Genomic DNA, 25,292 nt, shown 5'->3' on the forward strand with positions numbered 1-25,292 from the left:
AGCTATAATGTATCTTCTGTTTGGCACAAATCAATATATTTTATTACACAAAGCTGATACTGTTGTGTAACTTATTTGTTTTGTCATATTCCAGAAAATTGATGAACGTCTGAAAGTTGTGATTTCTGAAGACTTAACTGGAAAAGTCCACATCAAGACTTCCAGTCACGCAGCGATCGCAAGCAGTCTGACTGATGGATCAACTGAGACCTTCTGGGAGTCTGGTAACAAATAATTGATATAGTGTTGATTAATTTTAAATGTTTTTGATTTTAAATTATTTGTTGTTGTTTTCATACAAAGTGGAAGTTGTAGCTTTACACATTTTACACAAAGTAAATTTTGAATTTCAGGAGATGAAGACAAGAATAAACCTAAAAGCATTGTGATTGATGCCATGAGTGATAAAGATGGACATGTGAAAAATAATGGAGATCTTCATATTGAGGATATTTACATTCATATCGACAACACACGGGATGTACAGGTGATGAGGGGTTACTTGGGACTCATTGATGTCAAAGTTTTTGCTCCAACTTTCCTAAAGTTTTAATGCATAACTTTACAAACAGCAAAAACATTAACTGTTTGCTGAATTTGATCTTCAGAAAAAAGTGATTTCAGTCTCATTCTGGATAATGTTGGAAGAAGATGATTGGAGTAAAATGAATGTGAAGGAGTTGAATGGACAGTTTGCAGGATGGGTTCAATTCTCATCCCCATCTGATTCAACAGTAAGTATCAACTAGAAACGGAAGTTTCACAAAATAAACATTTTGAGTGAAAAGTTTTAAGTGAAAGGGAATGTTGCACAAATATGGACCTCCAACAATCTATATAGGGGTCCATAAACCCCAGGATAGGAACCACTGGTTTAACAGAATTTTTATTTTTTTATGGATTTTAACCAACCTAACCAATATAGTGGGTACAAGGCTTATTTTCATGTTTACAGAAATTTAAGTTTGAACTTCGTGGACCCGACAATGGTTTGCGAGTTCGTCAGATAAAAGTGCTCGGGTTCAACAAAGCTGAAGGCCCAAAACTTTTACCACAAATTTCTGCGAAACTTTTACAAGCACGAACATGTGAAGTGGAACTACTGAAAGTCTTCAAGCTTCTAACTGCAGAGGTAAGTTGGTGGCAGTTACACACTTACCAACAGCATTGAGATGGTGAAACGCTTTGTCAACACTGATCCCTATCAAGACTTGGAAAAACAACATTGCGTTACAACCTTATAAGACTTTCATTCTTCCACACTTTACTCTCACTACTTTACAGGGTTGCTGATGCAACTCACTGCGCATTATTATACACTTGTGATGGCAATTCAACCACACACATAGTTGTTGTAATGCCAAGTTAATATATGCTGGTTTGTCTTTTATCACTGCCACTGTTTTGTCAACAAATACATGCATGTTTTAATTGGTGGAGATCGAGGGTCAAATTTTGTTGTAATTGGAAACTTCAAGTCTGTGTTTCTTTCCCAGGTATTCGGTCAACTTCTATCTGAAGAAACGTCTACAGCCAAGAACAGCGCAAGCACCCCGACAGCCACAGAAATACCTGCAGAGGATGTGAAACCACTTAAAGATGATGTAATGGTGCCGTCAACTTCTGCTACTCCAGCCAGTCCGAGAGACGTTGATCCAAATCTTCGGGAACACATGGTTGGGATTTTGTTTAGCAGAAGCAAACTCACAACTCTGCAGAAAAAGGTGACAGTTAATGTTTGTTGCAAGCCAGTAACCTAATTATAAAATAAGATCAGTAAATAAATTTTTTTTGATCCCAAATACCCAGGTTTCAGTTTACAGTAGAAATTATTTGTTTCAGGTTTTTGAACACACGGTCCAAGCAATTCACAACGAAGCATCGCACATAAAAAAAACTTGGGAAATATCGTTGGATTCTTTAAACTCGCAAGCAAGTTTAAAACATTCATCACTAAATACATTTCATGTTATTGTGTTTTTAACTGTAGGGATGGTTTAAAAACCAAGAAATGAGTTGGACTTGTAAATATTTCTTAACAATGAAAAAGATAAAAACTGTTCATTTGAAGTCTTGATGTTTTTAAGATTGTAAAAATTCCATCCTCAGGTTCCAAAAACAGTGGATATGGACAGCTATTGTTTTGAGTTGCTTTCTATGATTCTTGCATTAACTGGGTCGGATGTTGGTCGCCACTATGTGGCACAACAGAGCGCACTGATTCAGGATATGATTTCTCTGCTTCACACTGGTTCACCCCGCATACAGAGACAGGTATGATGGGAACGAGGGGTTCTCTATGTGGGTGCTGGGGACGTTTGCCATTTAAAATGGATTGGGGCAATTGGAAGGTGCTGAAAAAAATGAGTAATCAGCATTTAGTGGTCACAGATGTCATGTGACTTATGATACCAAGCTGAATTGTTTGTAGTTTTATAGTGTAAACTAAAGTTTGAGAGACTTAGTCTCATCTATCACAGAGGTGATGTAACAATGCAAGTAAACATGTTAATTTCGCTAATTTGGGAGCGGAAACATTCCAGGGTCATACAAGATGTTGTGACCTCATCAAATCTTATCCCAGGTGACGTTGCTTCTCAGACGAATATTATCAGAGGTTCCTCCAGGTCGGATGGCTTCAATACTTGAGGCAAGAGTTCCAACCCAAGATAAACTCACAGAATCATTATCAGAGGTAGAAATGTGTTGTAAATATCTGAGCAAAACCAAGCACTAAATATGTAAATTTTTATGATTCTTATTCTGCAAATAAACCATGTAGTTTAAGATTTTTAACCTGACGTTACTTACAGACATCATCGTGCAGTTCACTGTCAGAATCACTGGAGAAATCGGAACCACGTTTCAGTGTACTTGACCCTCTTCTCGCGTGCATTTCCAAATCACTCAGTGTTCAAGTTAAGAGAGCAATGCAAGTTGAGTCACAGCCCGGAGGTGACGGAGACGCTTCAAATACTCTTAAACCTGGGAAGAGAACACAGTCCATAACTATGAGCACCTTGTTCACACAGAGGTAGGGTTCAACACAACAATGAATATGTTTTGATTCGAAGAGACCAAATATTACCCAAAAATTGTTGTCAATTCATATTACCATGGAATGTTTAACAAGTGCCTTGTTGCAGACATGCAAGTGAACACATGTGGTGGATGCAGGGGAATATGGAAGATAAATCAATTGTGGAAGCTGTAATGAAAATTTTGATTGACATGACTGAGGTAACCTTATATATTCTGCATACATTTCAACATAATAATGATCCACAAATCAAAATTAGGTGCCTGAAAAAATAGTTACAAGTAACAGAGGTTCTTGTATTTTCGAGTTATTGAAACAAAAAATTCTTGATAGTTTTTTTGTACACCACTATGTGGCACTACAGAGTGCACTAATCCAGGATATGATTTCTCTGTTTTGCCTTATTTCTGTGTGTTGTATTTCCAGAACCAGATAAGTCAGCAGTGGTGTACTGCCACCAAGTGTGCAGTATCTGAATCCCTCCTGGCATTAACGAGGCTCTCGGATGCCGAAAGGGAATCCGAGGCTTGTCTCAACAACCCCACCTTGTGGCGTGCATTGGCAGCTTTGTGTGTTCTGAGTCAAGATCATGTTGAAAAGTTGTCGTCAGCAAGATCAGCCAACAACAAAAACAAGGTACTTGCATGTTTGTTTACTAAACTTGTTACATGACAAATCAGTGATGTGATGTTAAGAAGAGTTTCAGAACGTATATTTTAAGTAAAAGGGCTGTTCGGTTATTATTAAACAACTGTTCAAAACTTTTTGTTTTTTTATTACTTTTGCATAAAAAATGTCTTCAAAACAATAATTCAGATATAAATGTTTTAAACACGCATAGGTTGATGGAATTTTTATGACAGGTTGCCAATATATACGACCTTGAAACATTCATTTTTGCATCCAAACCTTTAAATATTCAGGTTTTTAATTTGCAACATGTTAAGTATGAGTGGTTTGTTGCGGTATCGTTGAAGGGATCAAGTAGCAAACACTTGTTAGTTTGAAAAGCATTCAGTCGGTCCAGCATCAAGTTAAGAGCCCTCCAGCAAGGCATACCAGTTACACAATGACACTCCAACTTTATTGTGGTTCTCCATCAGTTTTGCCACCAACACACACGAACACTTACAGCAAAGTTTTCTGACAAGTTGCTCTGTTTTTATTGATTAGATGTTGGATTAAGGCTCGAGTGTTTATGAACAACTAATTTTGTGTCACAACCACATTTTTTTGTTTAAGATTGCTTTTGAAAATAGGCAACATTTGGTGGCATAAAGTGTTCATGTTGGTGAAATAGCTTTGAAAACCTAAGTACTTATAAAGTCATCATATATATCAGCTATGTGTTTCACTTTGAAATAATAATTCAGAAATACCCATTTTCACATTTGCAAACAGCAGAGTAGCTTCGAGGGAAAGCTAAGGCAGATCTAGTGTGGTTTGAAAGCAGAGTAGTGAAAAGTTAGATGGCACCTTGCATACAACTGCACAGATTCCTAGCATTGCAAGACAAAGAAAGGACAAATATATTTACTTTCCTTGTTGAAAACCCACAAGAAATCTCCAGTTTTGATGTTCGCTCGAGAGAATTCCAGTTTGCCGGCCACAGGTGGTATGTCTACACTGGAAAACCCAACAATGAGTATTTCAGGTAAGTTTTGTATTTAAAAAATGTTTCACAATTATCATGTTGTGTTGTGTATGTAATTTTGCACATTTGTACTTTTTTTCTGCACTCTCCAGTATTGGATTAAAAAAATATTCTCACATTTCAGTTTTTACTTGAGAATTGTTAACTTGGGGAAGGAGGTTAGAGTTCACACCGTATATTCATTCAATGTTGTGAACTTGGTTAACTACCAGAACAATTACACCTACCATAGTCCACCTGGAGGGAGGATATTCTCAAGGGATGATGATGCGTTGTCATGGGGATGGAAAGAATTTATTCGTAGAGAGGTAACTTTATGTTAAAGATTAATTGTGATTCTCGCTTATGATGTATGAGATATTAGTGTACAAACTCTGCTGAGAACTGTATTGAATTTTTTCAAACAGACATTGTTGAAACCAAATGGTGGATTTATATTTGATGGTAACAAAGTTTTGGTTGAGCTCGAATGCAAATCGTACAAAACTGTGTTTGAAGAATCAATCCAACTTCCAAAAATAACACAAGAAAATCCTTTTCCAATGATCCACACTTCGCCATTCAGTGTCGGAGGCTTCGCATGGCAGGTGATTAAATTTGTTTGAATTTTGTCATACTGTAGCATGTTTAAATAATTACTTAAATAAATTGAACCTGTTTATTATATGGTAAACATTAATTAGCAACCAAAAAAATATTTTGTCCCTTAAAAATTATGGTAGAAACACAAAACTATCATAACAGTAAAAGTGCAACCTCATTTCCAGTGTAATTATTTGTTTCAGATAAGAATATTCCCTGATGGTCCGGATGAAGACAACAAAGGGAACGTTGCTCTGTTTCTCCATTGCACGACCTCAAACCATCTGGCTAAAGTTAAATCAAAGTTTCTTATAGAAGGCCAGGTAAACGGTCTGGGATTGAGTGCACGATATGTTTGTTAAACTTTGAGCTTTGCAGCAATCCCCGGCAGTTTATGAACACACGTTCCCTCCAAACAGCATCAGTGAAATGCCAAGTGGGGTTGCTTTCCCAAATAAAGGTGATTTCATGAACTCATTGAAAGGAAACAAACTTAAAGTTGGGATTGAATTTCTCACAGTGATGGAGGTAAGATCTTTACTTTGTATAAAGTAGTTGGTATTTATCAAGCAGTTTATGCAGCATTTCTATTCTTTATTGAGTACCAGACTGGAACATATAAACCAGTGGTTTTAAAACTGATCCTCGCTGTACTCCAGTGCGTCATTTTGTGTTTTCATTGTTCACTTAGTATGGTAAAATTTGTCATATGCATTGCTCATGAAAAAGTTTCGAAACCACTGATATAAGGCATAGTCAACAAGAGTTGATGTGGTGTTGATTTTTGTTGTAGGTAAACGAGGTTCATGTGACACTGTCTGAACCAAACATGTACCCAACAGTATGTGTGACACCTTTCGAAGATATTAATGGCTGCCCATGGGTGCTCAAGACTCTACAAGCCACAAAACTAAAATTAAAGATGGATCAGAATGAGAAAACGACCAGCGGTTTGATGGAATTTTACCACAGGCATATTATGTGGAACGCAACCTTGGTGTCACCCGGCTCCGAAGATGTTTCTCTAAATGTCCCACTTAACACTAAAGGTCCACTGATTGGATATTTTGGTGAAAATTGGTCAGATGCAGATGTGATAAAGTCTGACCTTGCTGTGGAAGATCTTGCGGTCACAGATAATCCATACAGGACTGATGTAGATGATGGGTATGACAGGTTAGTTGTGTATATGAGTAACACATGATTTGCTTCTGTAATTCTGACACTTTAGTAATTCATTTCTTATTGTGACACCAAAGCATAATTTCTGCAGCATTTTTGAATGTTAATTTACTGAGTTTGGATCCAAGTGCGCCAATGACCCAAAAAGTTTAAGATGAACTGGTTTTGGTGATTTATGTCAGATTATGATGCCTTACCATCACCTTAGACATGACGTATTTAGCTTGTAACGCTATTTGTTGTTCAGGTACTCGTATGTATCAATCCATGTGGAAATCGTGTCGAATCATCTTTTGTACAAAACTCCTGCCCCATCGCCCACTGGAGACAGAGAGCGGAAACTACTTTACAATGCAAGGTATTATATTGCTTGAAGTATTGAGGTGTTTGTGTGTTGATAATTGTGCTATTTGGATTTTGTTGCAGAAAAGACCGAACTCATATTCACAGCAAATACCAAGAACTCCTTCGACAAAAAGCTTCGTTGGAAAATAAATGTGACAACCTGACAAGAGAGAGAACAAGATTGATTAAAACGGATGATGGGAGTGAAGCTGATTCCTTTGTACAAATTGTTCCTGACTTCTCCAAGTTCTTGTTTGATGTTTTGAGTGACTTGGCTTTATGTGGGACAACCAAAGGTAGATTATACCCTGGAAAGGTGCAACTTATATGTTTAATCACTGCAAGGGATATCTTGAAAACTAGTTGTTGTTTAATAAAAGTATTTTTATGTATATTAAAATATATGTTTTTTGTATATTTGTCGCAAAAGTTTAGTGCACAGATTTGTGGCGATTTTGGTTCCACAACGTTGTTAAAAGTACTTTAAAATAAACACTTGATAATAACACCCATGAGTGTAATTGCTGTTCATATTAATTTTATACACCAAACTTAACCATTGTATATAAGATAATTACATTTATCCCTGAAATCCTGTTCCCTACTTGGTTTTCTTAGCAGGTAAAATTATGGAGAGTCGAATTGGTAGAGTTTACCGACCGACACATCAACCTACAGATGCAGAAAAAATGAATCAATTCACAAGTTACAGGGATAACTTCAGTTTGTAAGTGTCCCTACTCATGTTCATTGCTGTGAATTGAATGTTAATGTGGTTGCAATGATGGTTGGAAGCAATTTATTTTGAAACTCTTTCCAGGTTAGTTTCGGATGCAAGACCAAACCCAGCTGAATTGGCCGCTACCTACCAAGCAGTGGAAAACTTTAAAAATCTACTGGTGGAATTTATACAAGCAAAGACAGCACTCAGAATAACTGAAATAATAATGACAGGTGTGTGTTACAATTTCATACATTGCTATGTGTGTTAACCATTGTATGTGTTTATCCAGGGTCACTTGGAACTAACACAACATGTAGTAACAGGTGGGACGTGGACTTTGTGTTGCTTAGTGCTGATATCCCACAGAATGGGCACGCTAATTGGATGCCTTCATTCATTGTTGCCCTTGCTAAAATGTTGGAAGAAGGTAGCATTGATGGAAAACTTCCAGATTCTTCCAACTTCACACATACGTAAGTTGAATACTTTACTTGCACACAGTTCCAAGCATTTTTACAATTTTAATTTTTTTGAAAATTTGACGGTGGAGGCAAACCAACTTATTTTCTCTCACAGAATGTACAGCGTTCAGTTTGACTTTCGCAACAAAGTGGAAGTCGATCTTTATCCTGTTTATGACTGGCAGAATGAGGAGGGTTATGAATCCTTGTACGATGAATTACTGAGACAAAGAACTTCGGAAAATTTATCATGGTTTTGTCCAGCGGCTGCTCACAGACAAAAGATATTTATTGAAGAACAACCTGATCAAGTAAGTGTCTTTAAATACTTCTCTAGCAAGTGTAAACCTTAGTCTTCAAGGTACAACTGTGCGGGGCTTATGCAGTACATTACTCTGTCATATGAGACAAAAATAGTTTGATAACTTATTTTTGGTTGCCACACAACTATGCTGTATACATTGATGCTTCCATGAAGTTCATGTGCAAATCTATGTAAAACTTTTTAAGGTAAAAGATTTGATGAAAGTTATTAAACATTGGAGGAATGCATGTGATTGGAGTGAGAAACGTTGGAGGCCTTCCTCTTATTTACTTTGCCTCCTGTTGATCCGTGCATATGAGAATGCATGCCACGTTATTGAAGGAAGTTTGCCAAGCAATCGGACAGTGCTCAAGTGTTTTGTAAAACTTGTACTTTCAACTGGCAATGCAAGGTAGTCAAACAAAAGAATATTTAACAAGTCTGCTGTATATAATATTATCTTCATGCAAACATCAATACATGAGTTGTAACAAGTAAAATTCTCATAAACAAACCTATGAATTAAACCGAAGGAGCATTTTAGTGAAATTGATTTGTTTTAGAATTTATACACAATAGACACATCCATACTTTTCTTTAAAATTTTTTTTTTTACTCAATAAATTCCAATTTTGTTTAGGCCGGCTCCAATGAGGATATCATGGGGTCGCTTTTATGATCCTAAAGATTACAACATCGAGTATAGCAGCAGCTCTAACACGGAATGCCCACCTATTGTGCAAGACCCTGCCAACCCAGCAAACAATGTCGCTGAAAGACCAGTTTCATGGCTTCCATTTCGACAAATGTTGGAGAGTTGGGCACATGCACTTGGCATGATGGAAGAAGGCACATTGTTGCCAATTGAATCTGCCAGAAGATGATATTTTATATTGTTTTCTGCCTTAGTGACAATTTGTCCTGCAATATCTTGTTTAATATGAATGTTATTATGTCGTTGTGTATATTTTGTAGAAAACTGTTACTTCTTGTGAATAAAATATTTTCAACTGGACTAAATATGTTTTGACTGAACGAAACAAACTGTAATTAAACCCACTTGTCATAAATTCATATGAAACAAATACTTACAATAATATGTTTATAGCTGACATGTGAGAACCATGATGATGGATTAACACAAGCCATCATCCAGTGCAATGAGTGTGGGAACTTATGTTCAGAATGTGACCGATATCTTCATCTACATCGAAGAACAAGATCACATCAACGTCAGGTTAGAAACAAATGCAGAACTTTCATACTCAATGCAAAATGAATCAGTCTATCTGGCTGTAATTCCTGTTCTTAATGTGCCATGTTATACCTAAAATTTACATTCTCTATTACACTCTATTTATTGTTGTTTGTGCACAGCTGTGTACCTTAGCAAACCTCACTCAATGTCATCTCCTGCATTACAGATCAATAAAAAAAAGTCTTATATGCTTAACACAACATACACATTATACATGTTTTTTTGATGCAAAATCATCATTTCCTGTTTTGAGTTGTCAAAACAGCCCAAATGGTAGTGATATTATTGCAGTCTGTGTAGAAATAATTGTATGTTGCAGATATTCAAAGAGGAAGAAGAAGCGATCAGAGTAGACTTGCATGAAGGTTGTGGAAGGATTAAACTTTTCTGGTTCAAGGCACTTGCAGACTCCAATACACTGAAGGCCATGGTCGAGTTCAAGAACAGATCAACAGGTAAGGAGTGACATTCAAATTTATTTACTTCTATGCAAAAAACATTCTTCTCGAAAATAACATTTCGTGTCTACGTTATTGTAAACAACAGTTTTAATACAGATTCTTGTGTTATTCCACTGTATGTATTGAACTATTTGTCAATTTGGTGTTATGTAAAAACTTGTTTGTTTGAAGGTCAAATGCAACCAGTGACAACTGATGCTTGTCGGTTTTGTGGAAATGCATGTGATAGCACACAACTTGTGATGAGCAATATTTGCAATGATACAACTTGCCAGAAATATGCTGCCATGGTAACTCTTTTTAGCATATTTGTAATTTTTTACAAAAACTCATCTTTGTATGTAAACCTTTTACCACATAAAACATTTCTTGACAATGATTTTTTGAATAATTATATGATAATTTCCACAAAGCGATCTGTGGATAGCTCAGATGGTGGAAGTTTATCGAGAAAAATGTTTACCTAAAAAAGGCATCGTCAGTTTCTCCACCTTTATTAAAATGGAATCTTTTGACTGGTATCATTTTTGGATAAATTGCACAATTTCTGTGCAATTGCTGGAGATTCTTTGCGACATATTGTTGTGTCAATGTTTCAAGTTACCTAAACTTTACAGGTTTGCACCAAGACCCACTCTTGTGGACATCTCTGTGGTGGAGTAAAGGATGAAGAAACTTGCCTTATGTGTCTCCATTCCTCATGTAATCCTGGTTTAAATCAGGATGCTGATGATATGTGCATGATTTGTTTTACCGATGCTTTGTCAGCTGCTCCTGCAATCCAGGTAGAAATGCGTGTAACAGAATAAAATATTGTAGAGTACTCTCATCGTACCACTGAATTTCAGTTAAAATGTGGCCACATATTTCACATCCACTGTTGTCAAACACAACTGCAGAAGCAATGGGCTGGACCTAGGATAACATTTGGTTTCTTGCTGTGCTCAATTTGTAAGGTATGTAATATTGCAAGCTCAGGGTACATTAGCAACTGTAGCATGTATGTAAACAAAAAAGTAGTTAAAAAAATCAAACATAGTGGAAATGGTTTGGTGATTTCCATCAGATACAAGTGTTTTCATGAGTCATGTGTCCTAATAAATAAGGTAAAAAATTGTTGCTCACAGAATGAGGTAAATCATGAAGCTTTGGAAACATACTTAAAGCCTTTGCGGGAACTTATGCAAGAAGTCAAGCGCAAGGCATTACAACGCCTCGAATATGAAGGTCTTAAAGAATGTGAAACTATCACCACAGTGGGTGGGAAGTTTTACAAGGACCCAACTGGATTTGCCCTGAATAAATATGCCTACTACATGTGCTGCAAGTGCAATAAGGTATGTGGTGGTTAATTTGAACTTGGCCAGTTCAATCCATGTTTGTGTGTAACAATTAAACTCTGTAGGCATACTATGGTGGAGAAGTGAGATGTGATGCTGAAGCAGATGGAGACCTGTTTGATCCCCAAGAACTAATCTGTGGTGCCTGTTCTGATATTTCATGTGCACAAATATGCCCCAAACATGGAACTGATTTCTTGGAGTATAAGGTAGAAGCCCTTCAAAGAGCTACCATATAATAAGTTCTTATAACTTAAGCCTAATTAAAAGTATTACTAAATGTGGAACCATTATACTTAGTGTCGTTATTGCTGTTCTGTGGCTGTCTACTTTTGCTTTGGAACAACACATTTTTGCCAACCTTGTCATGATGACTTTCAACGAATTACTGGAATGCAAAAAAGTGAACTTCCCCATTGCCCAGCTGGTCAAAAAGCCCGACAGTTGGATGGCAAAGAATGTCCATTGCATGTTCAACACCCACCAACTGGAGAAGAGTTTGCTCTTGGTTGTGGTGTATGCAGAAATGCTCACACATTTTAGCAAAGCTAACCATTGGTTTTTGTTCTGTTTGCTACTGCAGCGAATTCCTAGAATGAAATATTTGTTGTAAAGTTCAGTTCTGTTGTCAAGTGTTGTGTTAAATACTACGGCAACAATAAAAAAACAAATTGAAAAGCATTTTATTGTATTACAAACATTTACTCATTTCATTAGTAGAAAAAGGTAAAAAATGTAATAAAGCTACCCTCATATATTGTCAGGTGATAAATGACCTTCCTCTAAATTGCCAACAAAAGTTTCATCCCTTTCCAAGATTTTCAATTTACTTTCATTCTGCAGGTGGCCATCATTAAAAATGTTGCCACGAAATTGCCTTTCGTCAGCAAATGTCAAGGCATGGTACAAATTGGAAGAAAACTCCACGGGGTTACTTATACACTTTGTTAATGAATAACAAGTTTCACGAAACAAACTGTTGCAACTGTGTTTGACAATATCTGATATAGCTTGCACAGTGTTTTCACTTGCAGCTTTGTACATTGCATCTTTTTCTGGCTGAAATGCCATTGGATGACCTTCATCTAAGACCAAAATGCAAGCTTCTTTAATTTTTCGTCTGTTGCTTTTTATTATGTGTTCGTAATTGTTCTGGACATAATTAAGGATGTTCCACTTGGAAGGCAAATCAAATTCATTTTTCCCATCAATTTCTAAGTTAATTACTATTACAATACTGAATGGTGGAAACTCCTGCTTCCAACCAATAGTCCATTTGCCATAGGGCTGTAATCTGTAAGTTTTGTTCACTTGTAAGTCGTCGCAGACCACGAAAGGACAGCGTGTTATTGGTAGAAGGTCCTTTATGGTTAATTTATTATTGTTTGCCGATTTAAAGGGTAATTTAAATGGACCGTAAAAGTAAACCAAGACGTCACTTTGTACTGAATCACATTCAAGGAATGCAGCGGCAACAGTCAAAGAGTAGTTTACTTTGTCAAATGTACAAGTTATTGGGTTGCAGACGGAGAAATTAAGCTCTTGTTTTTTGCAACTATCTGTATAAAAATCAGAAAACGAAATAAGGCCAAGTGATTCCTGGTTGTAGCTTAAAGCCCATTTCTCAACTCTTCTGTCTTCAACAGGTTCGAAAGCAAAAGATATAGACAAAAATTCATTGGAAATATTGTAAAGATGTTTCAAGTATGCACTCAACTTTAAGCTTAATGACAATGCAAAAGCAGAAGAGCAAGCAAAGTTCATTGAAAAAGATGATGTGCAATCATCATAAAAATTGCTTTTTAAACTTCTTTTAACCAAAGTGCACTGGGAATGCCTGTTAAAACTTACCGTTTGGACGCCACACTTATGTCCCTTGGATTGTATTTCAGTTTTAAAACTGACACTAAGCGGCTCGTCTCCATACAAGTTGCAGCACAGTTCACATAAATCACCTTGAACGTCTATACATCTAGACTCGATTAACTCGTTCAGCTCCAAAATAGCAAGATTTTTCACTGCAATCTTTACTAGATGTTCACACTGTTCTGTTGATGTCGGTTCAAGTTCGGTGACAAATATTTTTACTTGGCAAGGTGAACTGTCCGTTTTGTCCAAGAAAGACAACTTCAATACTTTCAAAGCACAATTTGTTAAAATATCTTCGTACTTTGACCACGAAACATTCATCACAAATTGCAGCAGTCCACGCCAAAACTTACCAAGTTTAAAGAAAATAATTTTTCCTTTTCGCAGACCAGAGTCATAGAAATCTATGGACTTTGTCGCAGACAACATAATCACGTGATATGCATATTTTCACACGGTTGGGCGTGATTATGTGAATAGTTAACCTTTACGGTCACACGCCTGTGAGTACTGTTCCTTTAAATTATGTTTTCATGATAGTGTTTTAGATAATTTTTCTCGTTTGCATTAGAAGCTAACAACAACTCGCCAGTATTTAAAAAAACATCCGAGCGTATGGTGTTGCAACCCTTGCAACGTCAATCGCGCCAACAAATATTTGCCTCCAGCAAACAGCAACAGGTAGGTACAGAGGTACTTGCACTTTACACCATTCATTCGCGCACCGAATCAATTAACAATAATGGATTTTATAGAGGTTCAATTGGATTCTATCAATACTTTGCCTGCCAAATTGCAATGGATGATAGCAAAGGAACCTGATCTGAATAAACTGACCAATGGAGAAGGGTAAGCTTTTGTGTTTGTTTTGACCAATTTTTTTTTATAACTGTAAGCATTTGTTGCAGGTTATGGGTGCGTCCAAATTTCGAAACAGATTTTTGGAAGAACACGTACTACAACCCAGTGCTGGACGTTTACAATGGACATGTTTTGGGTTTTGACACAGCAGAGAAAATGTTCATGGCTGAAACTCGATTTACCTTTAAACCTAATGTAGGCATTTGTTTAACTGTAGCCAGTGGGCAAAACATAACAATGGTTTTTGTTTAGGTGAAATTTGATCAGGCCGGCATATTTGTTGGCCAAGATGAAGAAACATGGCTTAAGGCTGGTGTTGAATTTGTTGATGGGGAAGCATGGCAAAGTGTTGTTGTCACCAGAGGGAACTATTCTGATTGGTCAACTGCTACCATACCTTGGAAGCAAGATAAAGATGTCTATGTAAGGGTTTACAGGTAAACTTGTTTTCAAGCTAAGCAGGTTTTAGGATGTATTCAGACTATTCTTTGATTTTTGTAATTTTTTGGAAGGTTAATTGCAAATAATTTGTCCATCCTTAATATCAAAAAAGTAACAGAATTTAACAAAGGATTATACAATAGTTTTATGAATTGATGTAAATAATATGTTGGTGATTGTAGAGTATATATTTTTTTAGGGAGAACACCAGCTATGTTGTGGAAGTCAGTGATGATGGAGTCAATTATAGATTTGTGAGAATTGCACACATGCCAACAAATGACAAAGTTACTGTTGGCATGATGATGTGTCGGCCACCAACTGAAGGAGGGGAAGGCAGTGATCAACCTGCAATGTTATTCAAACATTTCAAACTTGCTGAAAACAAAGGCTACCATCATAGTGCAAACTAGCGAAATACATTTTTTAAACCTCTGTTATTTTCCATGCTTCAATTTGTCTACCTAAATGTTCTCACTTTTACTGATAAATTTAACAAAAAACGTTTTGCAAAAACAATACATTAACAGCATTCTGGAGCAGGTTTTCTTGCTTGCTTTCAATATTGATTGTCTTTTATTTGTTTTGGCTTGCTGTGGATGAAAGTTTAGCATTTTAATTTTACTATCTTTCAATTCTGTGATTTCAAATCAAACAATTTAATTCCAGTATTATTGTTGCTCAGTTGTGCACTTACAGTTTCCTGAATTGATTTGCAGATAATCAACCTCGAATTTGTTGAAATAAAATTTGTTGAGACAAACCTGCTTTGCCTGGAAGCTTTGCTTGAGGGAGAATAATTTTGTCCAAATAATGAAAGAAAATTACAATTGTACCCGCAGGGCTTGATGAAGATCGTATGAAAGAGTGTAAAAGTGTTCATGATTTAGCTCGATGCAAAGCATTGCAGAAGGATGAACTTGATGAATTCTCTACTCTTGCTGCTGATCAATGTCGTCCTACTAGTGCAAGGTAATGTATTGAGAGCAAACGATGTAAAAAAATTTTGATGGATGCTGCGCTTTAATTTCGAATCAAATATAAAAATATGTCGTGGGTTTATTAATAAGAGTAAAACGGTCACAAATTCCACTACAAGCACAACAAGTATATTTGTTGAAACGAATAGCATTCCACAACAATGCTATTCGTTTCCACAAAATAACGCAGTGATCGGCATTTTTTGTGTAGGTTTGGAATGCTGGCAGTGTTCTGCAAGAAGCCACGAGGAGTGCATGCGAGAAGGACAACTGATGACATGTCCTCCTGAGGAGGTTTGTTCAAAATCTATCGTTGCTTATCATCAATATATCTTCTCATTGGGCTCGTAAATCATAAAAACACACCCCGCTTCCATTGATCGGTATTAATTTTTTGGGCATTTGTTTGTTTTCAAACAAACGATTATAATATAAGCAGTTAATAAATACAAACGATAACGGCTAAAATTTAAAGTTTTACGCAGGACATCTGCACTACAGTTGTACGAAGATATGTGTCGACTTACCAAATTCGAAAGCAATGCAAACAACGCGATTCTTGTTGGAATGATAGAGAACAGGTGATTTTTTTTTCAACAAATAATTTACTAACAGACATTCGTCAATATTATGTTGTTAAGAACTGGGATAAATACGGTGGGAGGAACCAGTGCAACGAACATCATCAATCATCTGTGTGTACTTGCTGCTGCGGAAAAGACGCTTGTAATCGAGGGGAAACATGTCAGGGTGTGCTGGTGCATTTATTTCACAGCGTAATTGTGTTCGAAATTTCGCTTTGTTTCTTTTGTCTAAAAAGCTGAAATCGCGTCACCGAAGTGTCCACAGCAGCGACCTTCACTACAGCACGGTCACGTTACATGCACTAACAGGAACAGCCTTGGTTCAAAGTGTGTGTACAGCTGCACAGAGCCAGGATATTCTCTGAACCCATATCATACAAGAACTTCCCAATGCATCGGTGATGGGCAATGGACGCCTAAACCGCCATGCTGTACAAGTGAGTTGTGGGGTCAGAAATGGGATGAAATAAAAATTAAACCTAAATTTATGTCAATCAGGACCATGTCCTCCATACGTTCCATTTGACCTGATGTGGGCTTTCACCAGACAGATACGAGAGGACCAATCAGTGGTCGAGAGGACATTGTTCAGCACGTTTACGAAGTAAACAAATTTCTGTTGTTTTTTAAAAAGCCCCGCTGCGTTTATGCACATTTCACTACATCCTAATGAAGGCTGCTGCATAGAAATCAAACTGTTGAAATTACAATTATTTTTACCAAAAGGGCTGTCTTGCAGTAAGTTACAAAAAGCCAATGAAAATGCCATTAATTTGTTTAGACAAAGAGAGGCAAGCAAGGAGACTTTCCGCTTGGGTAGAATTATTTACAGTGACACAGTTCACCATGGCTTGACCTTGAACATGACATTGGATTGGCAAGATGTTAATTTCAGAAAACTTAGCCAGGGACTGCGCTTTCTTCCGCCTGGTATGTAATACAAGCAGTTATACTTTTGTTTTCCATTCAAAATATTTCATGATGTCCAACCGTCAAAGCGGCTTTAGGATTTTATACCTTGCACAAAACAATATTTTCGTGGACTTATATTTTACATTTCTGTTTTTATTTATTTATTCTGTCAGATAAGGGGATAGTCAACACTGGTTTGGCGCTTCAATATCTTCGCGACCACGCGTTTGGGAAAGGACATTGGGATCTTGCACATGCTGACGTCATAATATTGGTTACTGACAAAAAATCCGACGATGACGTCAAAGTGGCTGCGAAAGCCCTCCGTGACGGTGGTGTCATTGTAAGTTTTGGAAACAAGCAAAAATTGTATAACAAGCAGATACACTCGAGGAGCTAGCCTATTTCAATTGGCCAAGTTTGTGTGTAGATCTATGCCGTATTTTTAAAACACGCCAAGAGCGACGAAGAAGTTGATATGCAGGAACTTCTTGACATTGCTGGAGAAAAGGAACATATATTTGTCATTAAAGATAACATTGAGGGAGTTGAAGGAACCGGTGGCCAAATTGCAGATGAGCTTATAACCCATTTGTGTCAAAATCTGTGTGAATAAAAAAATAATTTCTGCGTGTAATATAAATGTTTTCATTTCATTTACTAATACACAAAAAATGCCAATAAACTACTCGAGAAATTATGTCGAATATTCTTATTTTATACGGCGTAAAACGATGGAAAAGGCAGGCGACACACGACACGCGACATTTTGACTGTGCAACTGCAAAACTGCAAAACATTCACCTTCAACAACTAAAATACTTAACGTTTAATCAAAATAAACACGAATTGGTTGCTGAAATTTAATTTGCTTCTTTTTGTTGTGACGTTGCTGCAAACAAAACAGTTTGTTTAAACGTGTTTGTTATATTCAACGTTTTCCCTGCACCTGATCAACTAGTTGTTTCGAGCTGATAAGTATTGCTCCCTCCCATCCATGTGATTATAACGCTGACATTCCTAGGTCTGCACTTGTGATAATAAAACCCTTGTACACATGTTTAATGTGCCTGTTGTTGGGTGAGAATACCCAATGAATTGCTGTCTAAAAAATAATCTGTAAACAAAAGCCCATTATTAAGTGAAACATGTTGCGGGCTGCGACATCAAGATTGTCCAGTGGACTACCTTTAAAGTGTCTTCCAATTCTATCTGCTAAAGTTGGTTAGTTGAATTTTCTTAAATACATTTTGGTGCCAACAATTATTTGTTACAATTTTATAAAAATTTCCTTTTTTCAGGTGGAAATATTGCAAGCTGTCGTTATCAGAGTACCGACTTGGTTGAAGTATTTGTAAATGATAAACCAGTATATGTGAAAGCAGGTATAACTTTAATGTTCACTGTACCGTGTCTAGTTATATTACATAAAACACACTGGAAATTTGTATTTTAGGTTCGACTGTGTTGCAAGCATGTGAAATAGCTGGAATACAGATTCCAAGGTTCTGTTACCATGACAGACTTTCTGTAGCTGGAAACTGCAGGATGTGCCTTGTGGAAATTGAGAAGTCACCAAAGGTATTCATGCTAGAGGCAAACTGTAGATTATAGGAATCATCAGCAATGTTGAGAATTGTGTAAAAATTGCTTAATTCTGATTATGTTTAATTTACTGATCTATACATGTATGTACAAAAGCTATCATCTAAATGTTGTAAATTAGCCATATACTTTTCCATACCAAAGTCAGTAACATTTGTTTAGCCACAAGCTTCATGTGCTATGCCAATAATGAAAGGGATGAGAATCAAACCGGACTCTGATGTTTCAAAGAAAGCAAGAGAAGGAGTAATGGAGTTTCTGTTGGCAAATCACCCCCTTGATTGTCCGATATGTGATCAAGGAGGAGAATGCGACCTTCAGGTTTGGAAATAAGTTCATAACACTTTGTACAAAATGTAACAAGTTGCCAAACAATACAATTAATCCACTAATAAGAGATTGTACATTTCCTAAAAGAATAATGCTGCATTTACCAAAATGTCATTTTCAGGATCAGTCAATGATGTTTGGAAGTGATCGGAGTCGTTTCCTTGAGCAGAAACGTGCAGTTGAAGACAAGAACATTGGTCCTTTGATCAAAACTATTATGACAAGATGCATCCAATGCACAAGATGTGTTCGGTAATTTTTATCATTTCTACACTGTGTATAGTATGTTGGGTCTCATTAGCAATTTAGTTGCAATTTAACATCAGTGGACTTCAAAATCTATGTTTGGCATTATTTTGTGCAAAGAAGAAAGTTTTCTAATTTGTTTATTTACTTTAGTTTTGCTGATGAGATAGCTGGTGTATCAGATCTTGGTACAACTGGTAGAGGAAATGAAATGCAAATTGGGACATATGTCGAAAAGATGTTCAAGTCAGAATTGTCTGGAAACGTAATTGATATTTGTCCAGTCGGTGCTCTCACATCAAAACCTTATGCATTTACAGCCAGGCCTTGGGAAACACGGTACAATGAACTGAAGTCTTTTAGTTAAAATAAATGTTTTTACATACAGACATTACCTGTGTATTTAAATAAAAAAAATGTTCTCAAAGCAGCAACGTGTCCAAATGTGTCTTTAATTTATCCTCCGCTGTTTCAGCAAAACGGAATCGGTGGATGTCATGGATGCTGTCGGAAGTAATATTGTGGTTTCAACAAGAGCTGGGGATGTTTTGAGGATTTTACCAAGACTTCATGAAGATATCAATGAGGAGTGGATTTCAGACAAGACAAGGTATGATTTCTTTAACTTAATTGTTGAATATTGTACAAAAGAACGCTTCTTAACCTTTCCTCTATGTTCACTTCTGCTCTTAAGTTTGCAGGTCACAATAAATTGTTGCAATTGCAAAACAAACTCATGGCAGCCCAGTAATAGCCAGTGTTAGATTTACTGTAAAAACAAATATTTTTTCATTCAAACAAAAATTTCATTCAATATGTGTTGACCTTCCCACATGAAGCAAAGTACAGACTCAGAACTGGAAACCTCAGAACAAAAAAGGACCTTTTCACTCCAACAAAATCAATTTACATTGCTTTTATTTTAGCATAAACTTACTACAAGATTCCGGGAGCTTTGCAAGACATAGCTTGAAAATATATTGTAATGTTTCAGGTTTGCATACGATGGTCTGAAGAGACAGCGACTCACACAACCCATGTTAAGAAATCCGGATGGAAAACTTGCTACTTGTCTGTGGGAGGATGCTCTACCTTTCGTTGCTGAAAAGGTAAAAAGTCCGAACGAATTCAGGAAATATTTTAGAAAAGTCAGCTTTGTTCATTGATACAAATGACAAAAGTTGATTTCTGAAAATATCTTGTTCCATGAAACGGATTCCATTTGATGCAAATTATTGATAATTTCAGCTTTCTGTGACGCAAGGAAACAAAGTTGCTGCCGTTGTTGGAGGTTTTGCAGATGCCGAGTCATTAATGTGTCTCAAAGATTTGCTGAACCATGTTGATAGTGAGAGTTTGTGTACGGAGGAACTCTTCATCACAGATGGGGCTGGGTAGGCTGCGTTTTGCTGTATGATAAAAAGTGACCAATAGAAACCATGCTGTTGTTGTGAATGTCATAACTGCATGTTGTAATCCCCATTTCACTTCAGCCTTTCTATAGTTTCACAGCAAACAAAAAGAAAATTAGCTGATTTGCTTTTTGAACACTTTTTAGAACTGATTTGAGATCAAATTATCTTCTAAACTCGACAATATCTGGTGTTGAAGAAGCAGATCTTGTTCTTCTTGTTGGAACAAACCCAAGATTCGAAGCTCCATTATTCAATGCAAGATTGAGAAAATCGTAAGTACATCAGATTATTTTGTTGAGATGTTTGTCTGTAGAAATGCTGCTATCACTGGCAGTTGAAATAGAGTGGCATGTGACACTGGTTTTAAATGGCAGGTGGATCCACAATGAACTTGACGTGGCACTTATTGGCAGCAAAGTTGACCTGACATATTCCTATGAACATCTTGGTGACTCCACAAACACCTTGAAACAAATCTCTGATGGAACGCATCCTTTCTGCAAGGTTTGGGGGTATTTTGTCTGGTTTAAATTCATCATTTTTTAAAAGTTTCCGTGATTTTGTGGCATGGATCCTGACTGTGAGTTCAAGTTTTTGCTTGACCTCATTGTTTGCACCTGGTTGGTTTCCGGCGGGTTGCACCTAGTTTGGTAACCAATTGTTAATGGTGGCTGTATAGTCACCACAAAGTGGAAGTCTTGCCTGCTATTTAGCTGACAAGATCTTTCCAAGTCACCATAGTTGCACTGATGATAACTATCAGGTTTATTCAGCGGCCCTGTCTGTTACTTACTACGACAAAGATTATTTCATTTAAAAATGATGGTTTGTTGTTACTGAGCAAATATTATCTGCATAGAAGACTTTGTCTGGTTAGCAATGATATAGATATTCCTGTTACTTAAGTTAAAATCATAGTGTCTTGAGTATAATTAACATTCAAGATGTGAAACATGTTAGAGGTCCAACTTCAAAAGTTGAAATTATGCTTTTCAGAAACTGAAAGCTGCAAAGAATCCAATGATTGTTGTTGGTAGTGAAATGTTTTCCAGGGAAGATTCGTTCGGAATCCATTCAGCTGTCGCCACCATCGCACATAATGCCTCTATGACATCACAAGCAAACAGAGGTGGCAATGGAGAGGATTGGAAAGTTATGAATATTTTGCACAAGGTCAGTTCTACTTCAGTGGTATGTTGTGTTTGCAAAATTATGTGTGGATTTGGAACACATGGTGGGTCAAAAATGCTAAAGTTGCCTTAAAAACTAAAATACTTTTAAATTGAGTTTTAACAAGATGGGATTATACCAACCTGGGCAATGTCATTGTAACAAAGCAGTTTGATTAAAAGTCAAAAGTATTTTAGTGTTTTCAAGGTTTATAATTTTGTACCAGTGCAATTCCACTTCAATTTTACTATCATGTAATATTGATGCCCAGGTTGCGAGTCAGGTGGCTGCTCTTGATCTTGGATACAAACCAGGAGTTGATCTAATCCGTGATAATCCTCCTTCTCTGCTCTTCATCCTTGGAGCTGATGGAGGAGCTGTAACGCGACAAAATATCCCTAAAGATTGTTGTGTTGTTTACATCGGTCAGTTGTTTGTGAACTTTATACTCAGGAACATTAATGCTTAGTTATTTGTATGAAGTAAATTTGTTGCAGACTAAAATGAAGAGGATTTGAATCCCTAAAGTAAATTTTACAACCAGAAAATATGTTAAAAATCCAATCATTCATGTAAATTTGTTCGTTATTGTCATTTACCAACTTCATTGTCTTGCAGGTAGTCATGGCGACGTCTCTGCTCCTTTCGCTGACGTAATTCTCCCGGCTGCAGCTTACACCGAGAAACCCGGAACTTACGTCAACACAGAGGGGAGAGCTCAGCAGACCCAAGCTGCTGTGTCGCCACCAGGAGCCGCTAGAGAGGACTGGAAAATTATCCGAGCCTTGTCCGAGGTATGTGACGTCATTTTGTTGCGTTGATCGTGTTTATTTACGATTGTTACGTCATAGATATCTGGTATGACGTTGCCGTATGACGATTTGGAGGGAGTCCGATCGAGAATGAGCGAAGTTTCACCAAATTTGACGCGATACGATTTAGTTGAAGGAGCAAATTATTTCAAACAAGCAACAGAATTGGCCAAAGTGAGTCCATGCATCTTCCTGCCTTTATATATTTTCTATCTTGGGCAACTTCTTAAGTTTCACAAAACTTTTCTTCCAGCTCGCCAAACCACAGTTGGTCAGCAAACCTCTGCAGTCTTCCCAGTTGTCCCTGGCTGATTTCTACATGACAGGTGAACATTTTATAACAATTTTAATATTTCCAACATTCAGAAAACTTTTCTACTTTATGGAAATTTTTCAGAATGGTAATAATTCATTGTGACGTCACATTTCAGATTCGATTACGAGAGCCTCGAAGACAATGGCAAAATGTGTAAAGGCGGCAAACGAGGAACTTTCACCCGATCTATGACGTCACTAATCGGTGGCTTCTTACGTCACAATAAGTTCATACACTAAAGTTTATTTATATTTTCCGGCGTAAAACTTTCCGTTTCGTTCGTGAATAAAAAATCGATACGATTTCAAATTGCGACACTTGGTGGCGACAGAGAGACGGTAGAGCAGATGATCTCGGACTTTGGGTCGCAAGAAACCTGAAGGAAATTGTTACTTAACTATTTCATTTTAATGCGCTATTAACGTGTAGGATGGTAGATGTAGGGGTGATATTGAAGTTTCTTGTGTTGAAACATTTCAATCTTTCAGCTCGTGGAAGGTGATGTAGTGGCGGCTTGTCGTGAAAGGTGGGATTCTAAATATTCTGCAATTTATTATCTGTTGGTGGTGATGTCACAAATCGTTCCATCATTTACATAATTAAGTTAAACCTCCTTCTCCACGTTTCACTAGGTGTGACGTCATCACATCCTTGTGTTTATTCCAACAAATTGTTTCAACAATAATACAAAAATCGATCCTGTGCCTTGAAATATTAGGTTTGATTTTTTCGTTCAAGTTACGCACAAATAACTTTTCCGCGTATATTTCGGGTCGAAATCTTGACAGACTTCAAACTAAAATAAATTTCGTGAACAAAACGAATTCCACAGTTGTGTCATTTGCCTCGTTTTGTGAATCAACGATGAATTCATTGAGTTGTCGATCACCTAGAGTAGAAATGTGAGCAGCACCCCTTGTGTAGTCGCAATATCTCTACCTTGTGCAGTGGAGGGCGATGGCATGAATCCACCGGGTTGTGGGGGTACAGCTAATTACCGAGCAGATCGAACCTTCGGACATCCGTCCTCTCTCTTTCACCTTCGCCGTGTAATAGTCAGCGTTATTACTCCTTCTCCTCTTAGCTTTGTTTCTTTCTTTCTCCTGGAGAGCGCGCGCCTTTTCTTCGCGACTCGATAACGATTATTTTACTGCAGTCGACTTCTTGCAATGTCTTCTCTGTCTTGCGCTCGATCTTCTGCTGTCGTTTCTTTTCATACTCGAGCAGCAGCAATTACGTCAGGTCTGTTTGTTCAGTCCGTATTATTTGCATTAATGCACAAACTCGTACAGCAGAAGGAAAATATCGGAGTTTTTCGTTAAATTTATAGATTAGGTTTGTTTTAAATAAGAACGAGGACAGAAAATAATTAAAAATATTTACTTTGATGACAAATGAAAATGTTTGCTGGCAGAAAACTTTGAAAAAACATCTCCAAAAAAACGATGGCATGATATTTGCAGTCGTAACGCGGCTGTGTTTTCTAAACATTATCGCCGACACTGAATAAACAGAACAAGTCAAAAGATTTTATGATTGGTGAAAAAATCTCAGCAGTAATTTTTCCCGCAGGTGTTTTGTTGGAAAGGAGGCAAAATATTTGAGTAATTTACGTGATTGAAAATCAGTCCGTTGGAATTTCGGGAGGTAACAATTTTGCTTCAGGGAAAGACTTTACAACTGAAGGTTCTGCAGCGCGAATAGAGGTTGGTGGTAAACTTTTAACCTATGACATGTTGGATTTAATTAAAATGGTGAAACCCAGTAGACATGACTTATGCGTAATTGCCCGCAAGCATTTAAAAAGACGATCGGCGCCATTCTCTGTATGTCGATTTGCAAGCAAAGTAAAAATGGCTGATCGGTCGAAACGCATATTTACACGATTTGACAAACAGACAATTGTGTTTCTGAACAATATGTCTGACAACAAGTACTACAGTGAATATCGTAGCATGAGTTACATTATTGAGTTCGATCAATAATGTAACTGTAATTAACCCCCCAGTATTACGCATCAAGGCTGTTCTGTTCTCATGGCAGTAAAACATTCGAAAATTCGACAGTGGATAAGTTACAATTTATACTTTTCAAATTGTGGAGGTTTCTTGCCTGGGGAATAACGTTCATACACACAATAGAAACAACTAAGAGTCCCTCCGTTGCATTTGCAGCTTGTAATTATATTCGAGTGAGTCAACCCGGCTAGATTATCGACGAGGGAAGATTAGAACGTCTCGCTTAATCCGAACCTTCTGCTGCCAGTTTTTACAATTGTAGGTTGCTTTTGTCTGCTATCAACCGCAATGTCCACTATTATAAGGTCACCCACCAACAAAGAAAATGTTAGCATTATTATACATCCCCATTGCTTAAAAGGTACAATATTCAGTAACAAAG

The 25,292-nt window shown here is 37.1% G+C and overlaps 4 protein-coding genes across 5 annotated transcripts in view; all 4 read left to right on the plus strand.

Moving 5' to 3' along the window:
• LOC145913515 (E3 ubiquitin-protein ligase MYCBP2-like) overlaps positions 1–12,026 on the plus strand; it is a 37,796-nt gene extending 25,770 nt beyond the window's left edge. The window contains exons 74-92 of the mRNA XM_083001213.1: positions 95–224; positions 354–487; positions 609–734; positions 956–1,132; positions 1,497–1,724; positions 1,843–1,932; positions 2,110–2,274; positions 2,585–2,695; positions 2,814–3,034; positions 3,147–3,240; positions 3,467–3,676; positions 9,401–9,529; positions 9,870–10,005; positions 10,183–10,301; positions 10,629–10,796; positions 10,860–10,967; positions 11,139–11,348; positions 11,417–11,560; positions 11,652–12,026. Of these exons, the coding sequence (XP_082857339.1) occupies positions 95–224; positions 354–487; positions 609–734; positions 956–1,132; positions 1,497–1,724; positions 1,843–1,932; positions 2,110–2,274; positions 2,585–2,695; positions 2,814–3,034; positions 3,147–3,240; positions 3,467–3,676; positions 9,401–9,529; positions 9,870–10,005; positions 10,183–10,301; positions 10,629–10,796; positions 10,860–10,967; positions 11,139–11,348; positions 11,417–11,560; positions 11,652–11,894 (2,943 nt within the window). The 3' untranslated portion in view covers positions 11,895–12,026. The remainder of the gene's footprint in view (positions 1–94; positions 225–353; positions 488–608; positions 735–955; positions 1,133–1,496; positions 1,725–1,842; positions 1,933–2,109; positions 2,275–2,584; positions 2,696–2,813; positions 3,035–3,146; positions 3,241–3,466; positions 3,677–9,400; positions 9,530–9,869; positions 10,006–10,182; positions 10,302–10,628; positions 10,797–10,859; positions 10,968–11,138; positions 11,349–11,416; positions 11,561–11,651) is intronic.
• On the plus strand, positions 3,839–9,381 carry LOC145913523 (uncharacterized). The gene is made up of 14 exons (XM_083001225.1): positions 3,839–4,694; positions 4,819–5,002; positions 5,102–5,281; positions 5,480–5,599; positions 5,655–5,804; positions 6,070–6,452; positions 6,706–6,816; positions 6,885–7,099; positions 7,425–7,530; positions 7,624–7,757; positions 7,817–8,000; positions 8,104–8,299; positions 8,499–8,704; positions 8,933–9,381. Exons 1-14 carry the CDS (start codon positions 4,510–4,512, stop codon positions 9,174–9,176), a joined length of 2,598 nt encoding a protein of 865 aa, XP_082857351.1. The 5' UTR covers positions 3,839–4,509; the 3' UTR covers positions 9,177–9,381.
• A 1,697-nt stretch (positions 12,027–13,723) lies between the features above and the next one.
• On the plus strand, positions 13,724–15,274 carry LOC145913530 (uncharacterized). 2 transcript variants are annotated; one of them, XM_083001235.1, is made up of 5 exons: positions 13,725–13,901; positions 13,976–14,069; positions 14,129–14,276; positions 14,334–14,518; positions 14,722–15,274. In XM_083001235.1, the coding sequence occupies exons 2-5, from the start codon at positions 14,023–14,025 to the stop codon at positions 14,933–14,935; spliced, it is 594 nt and encodes a 197-aa protein (XP_082857361.1). In that variant the 5' UTR covers positions 13,725–13,901; positions 13,976–14,022; the 3' UTR covers positions 14,936–15,274. The 2 variants fall into 2 exon arrangements, with proteins under 2 accessions (XP_082857360.1, XP_082857361.1); XM_083001234.1 differs by having other exon boundaries at positions 13,724–14,069.
• A 2,547-nt stretch (positions 15,275–17,821) lies between these two features.
• On the plus strand, positions 17,822–23,194 carry LOC145913526 (NADH-ubiquinone oxidoreductase 75 kDa subunit, mitochondrial-like). The gene is made up of 17 exons (XM_083001230.1): positions 17,822–18,222; positions 18,300–18,383; positions 18,455–18,579; positions 18,766–18,924; positions 19,055–19,185; positions 19,333–19,518; positions 19,655–19,789; positions 20,174–20,288; positions 20,428–20,573; positions 20,738–20,866; positions 20,969–21,098; positions 21,591–21,767; positions 22,036–22,189; positions 22,383–22,558; positions 22,616–22,750; positions 22,830–22,902; positions 23,008–23,194. The coding sequence occupies exons 1-17, from the start codon at positions 18,147–18,149 to the stop codon at positions 23,082–23,084; spliced, it is 2,208 nt and encodes a 735-aa protein (XP_082857356.1). The 5' UTR covers positions 17,822–18,146; the 3' UTR covers positions 23,085–23,194.
• The last annotated feature ends 2,098 nt before the right edge of the window (positions 23,195–25,292 follow it).

The sequence above is a fragment of the Ascidia mentula genome, chromosome 9 (genome assembly GCF_947561715.1).
Source record: "Ascidia mentula chromosome 9, kaAscMent1.1, whole genome shotgun sequence".
Classification (NCBI taxonomy): Eukaryota; Metazoa; Chordata; class Ascidiacea; order Phlebobranchia; family Ascidiidae; genus Ascidia; species Ascidia mentula.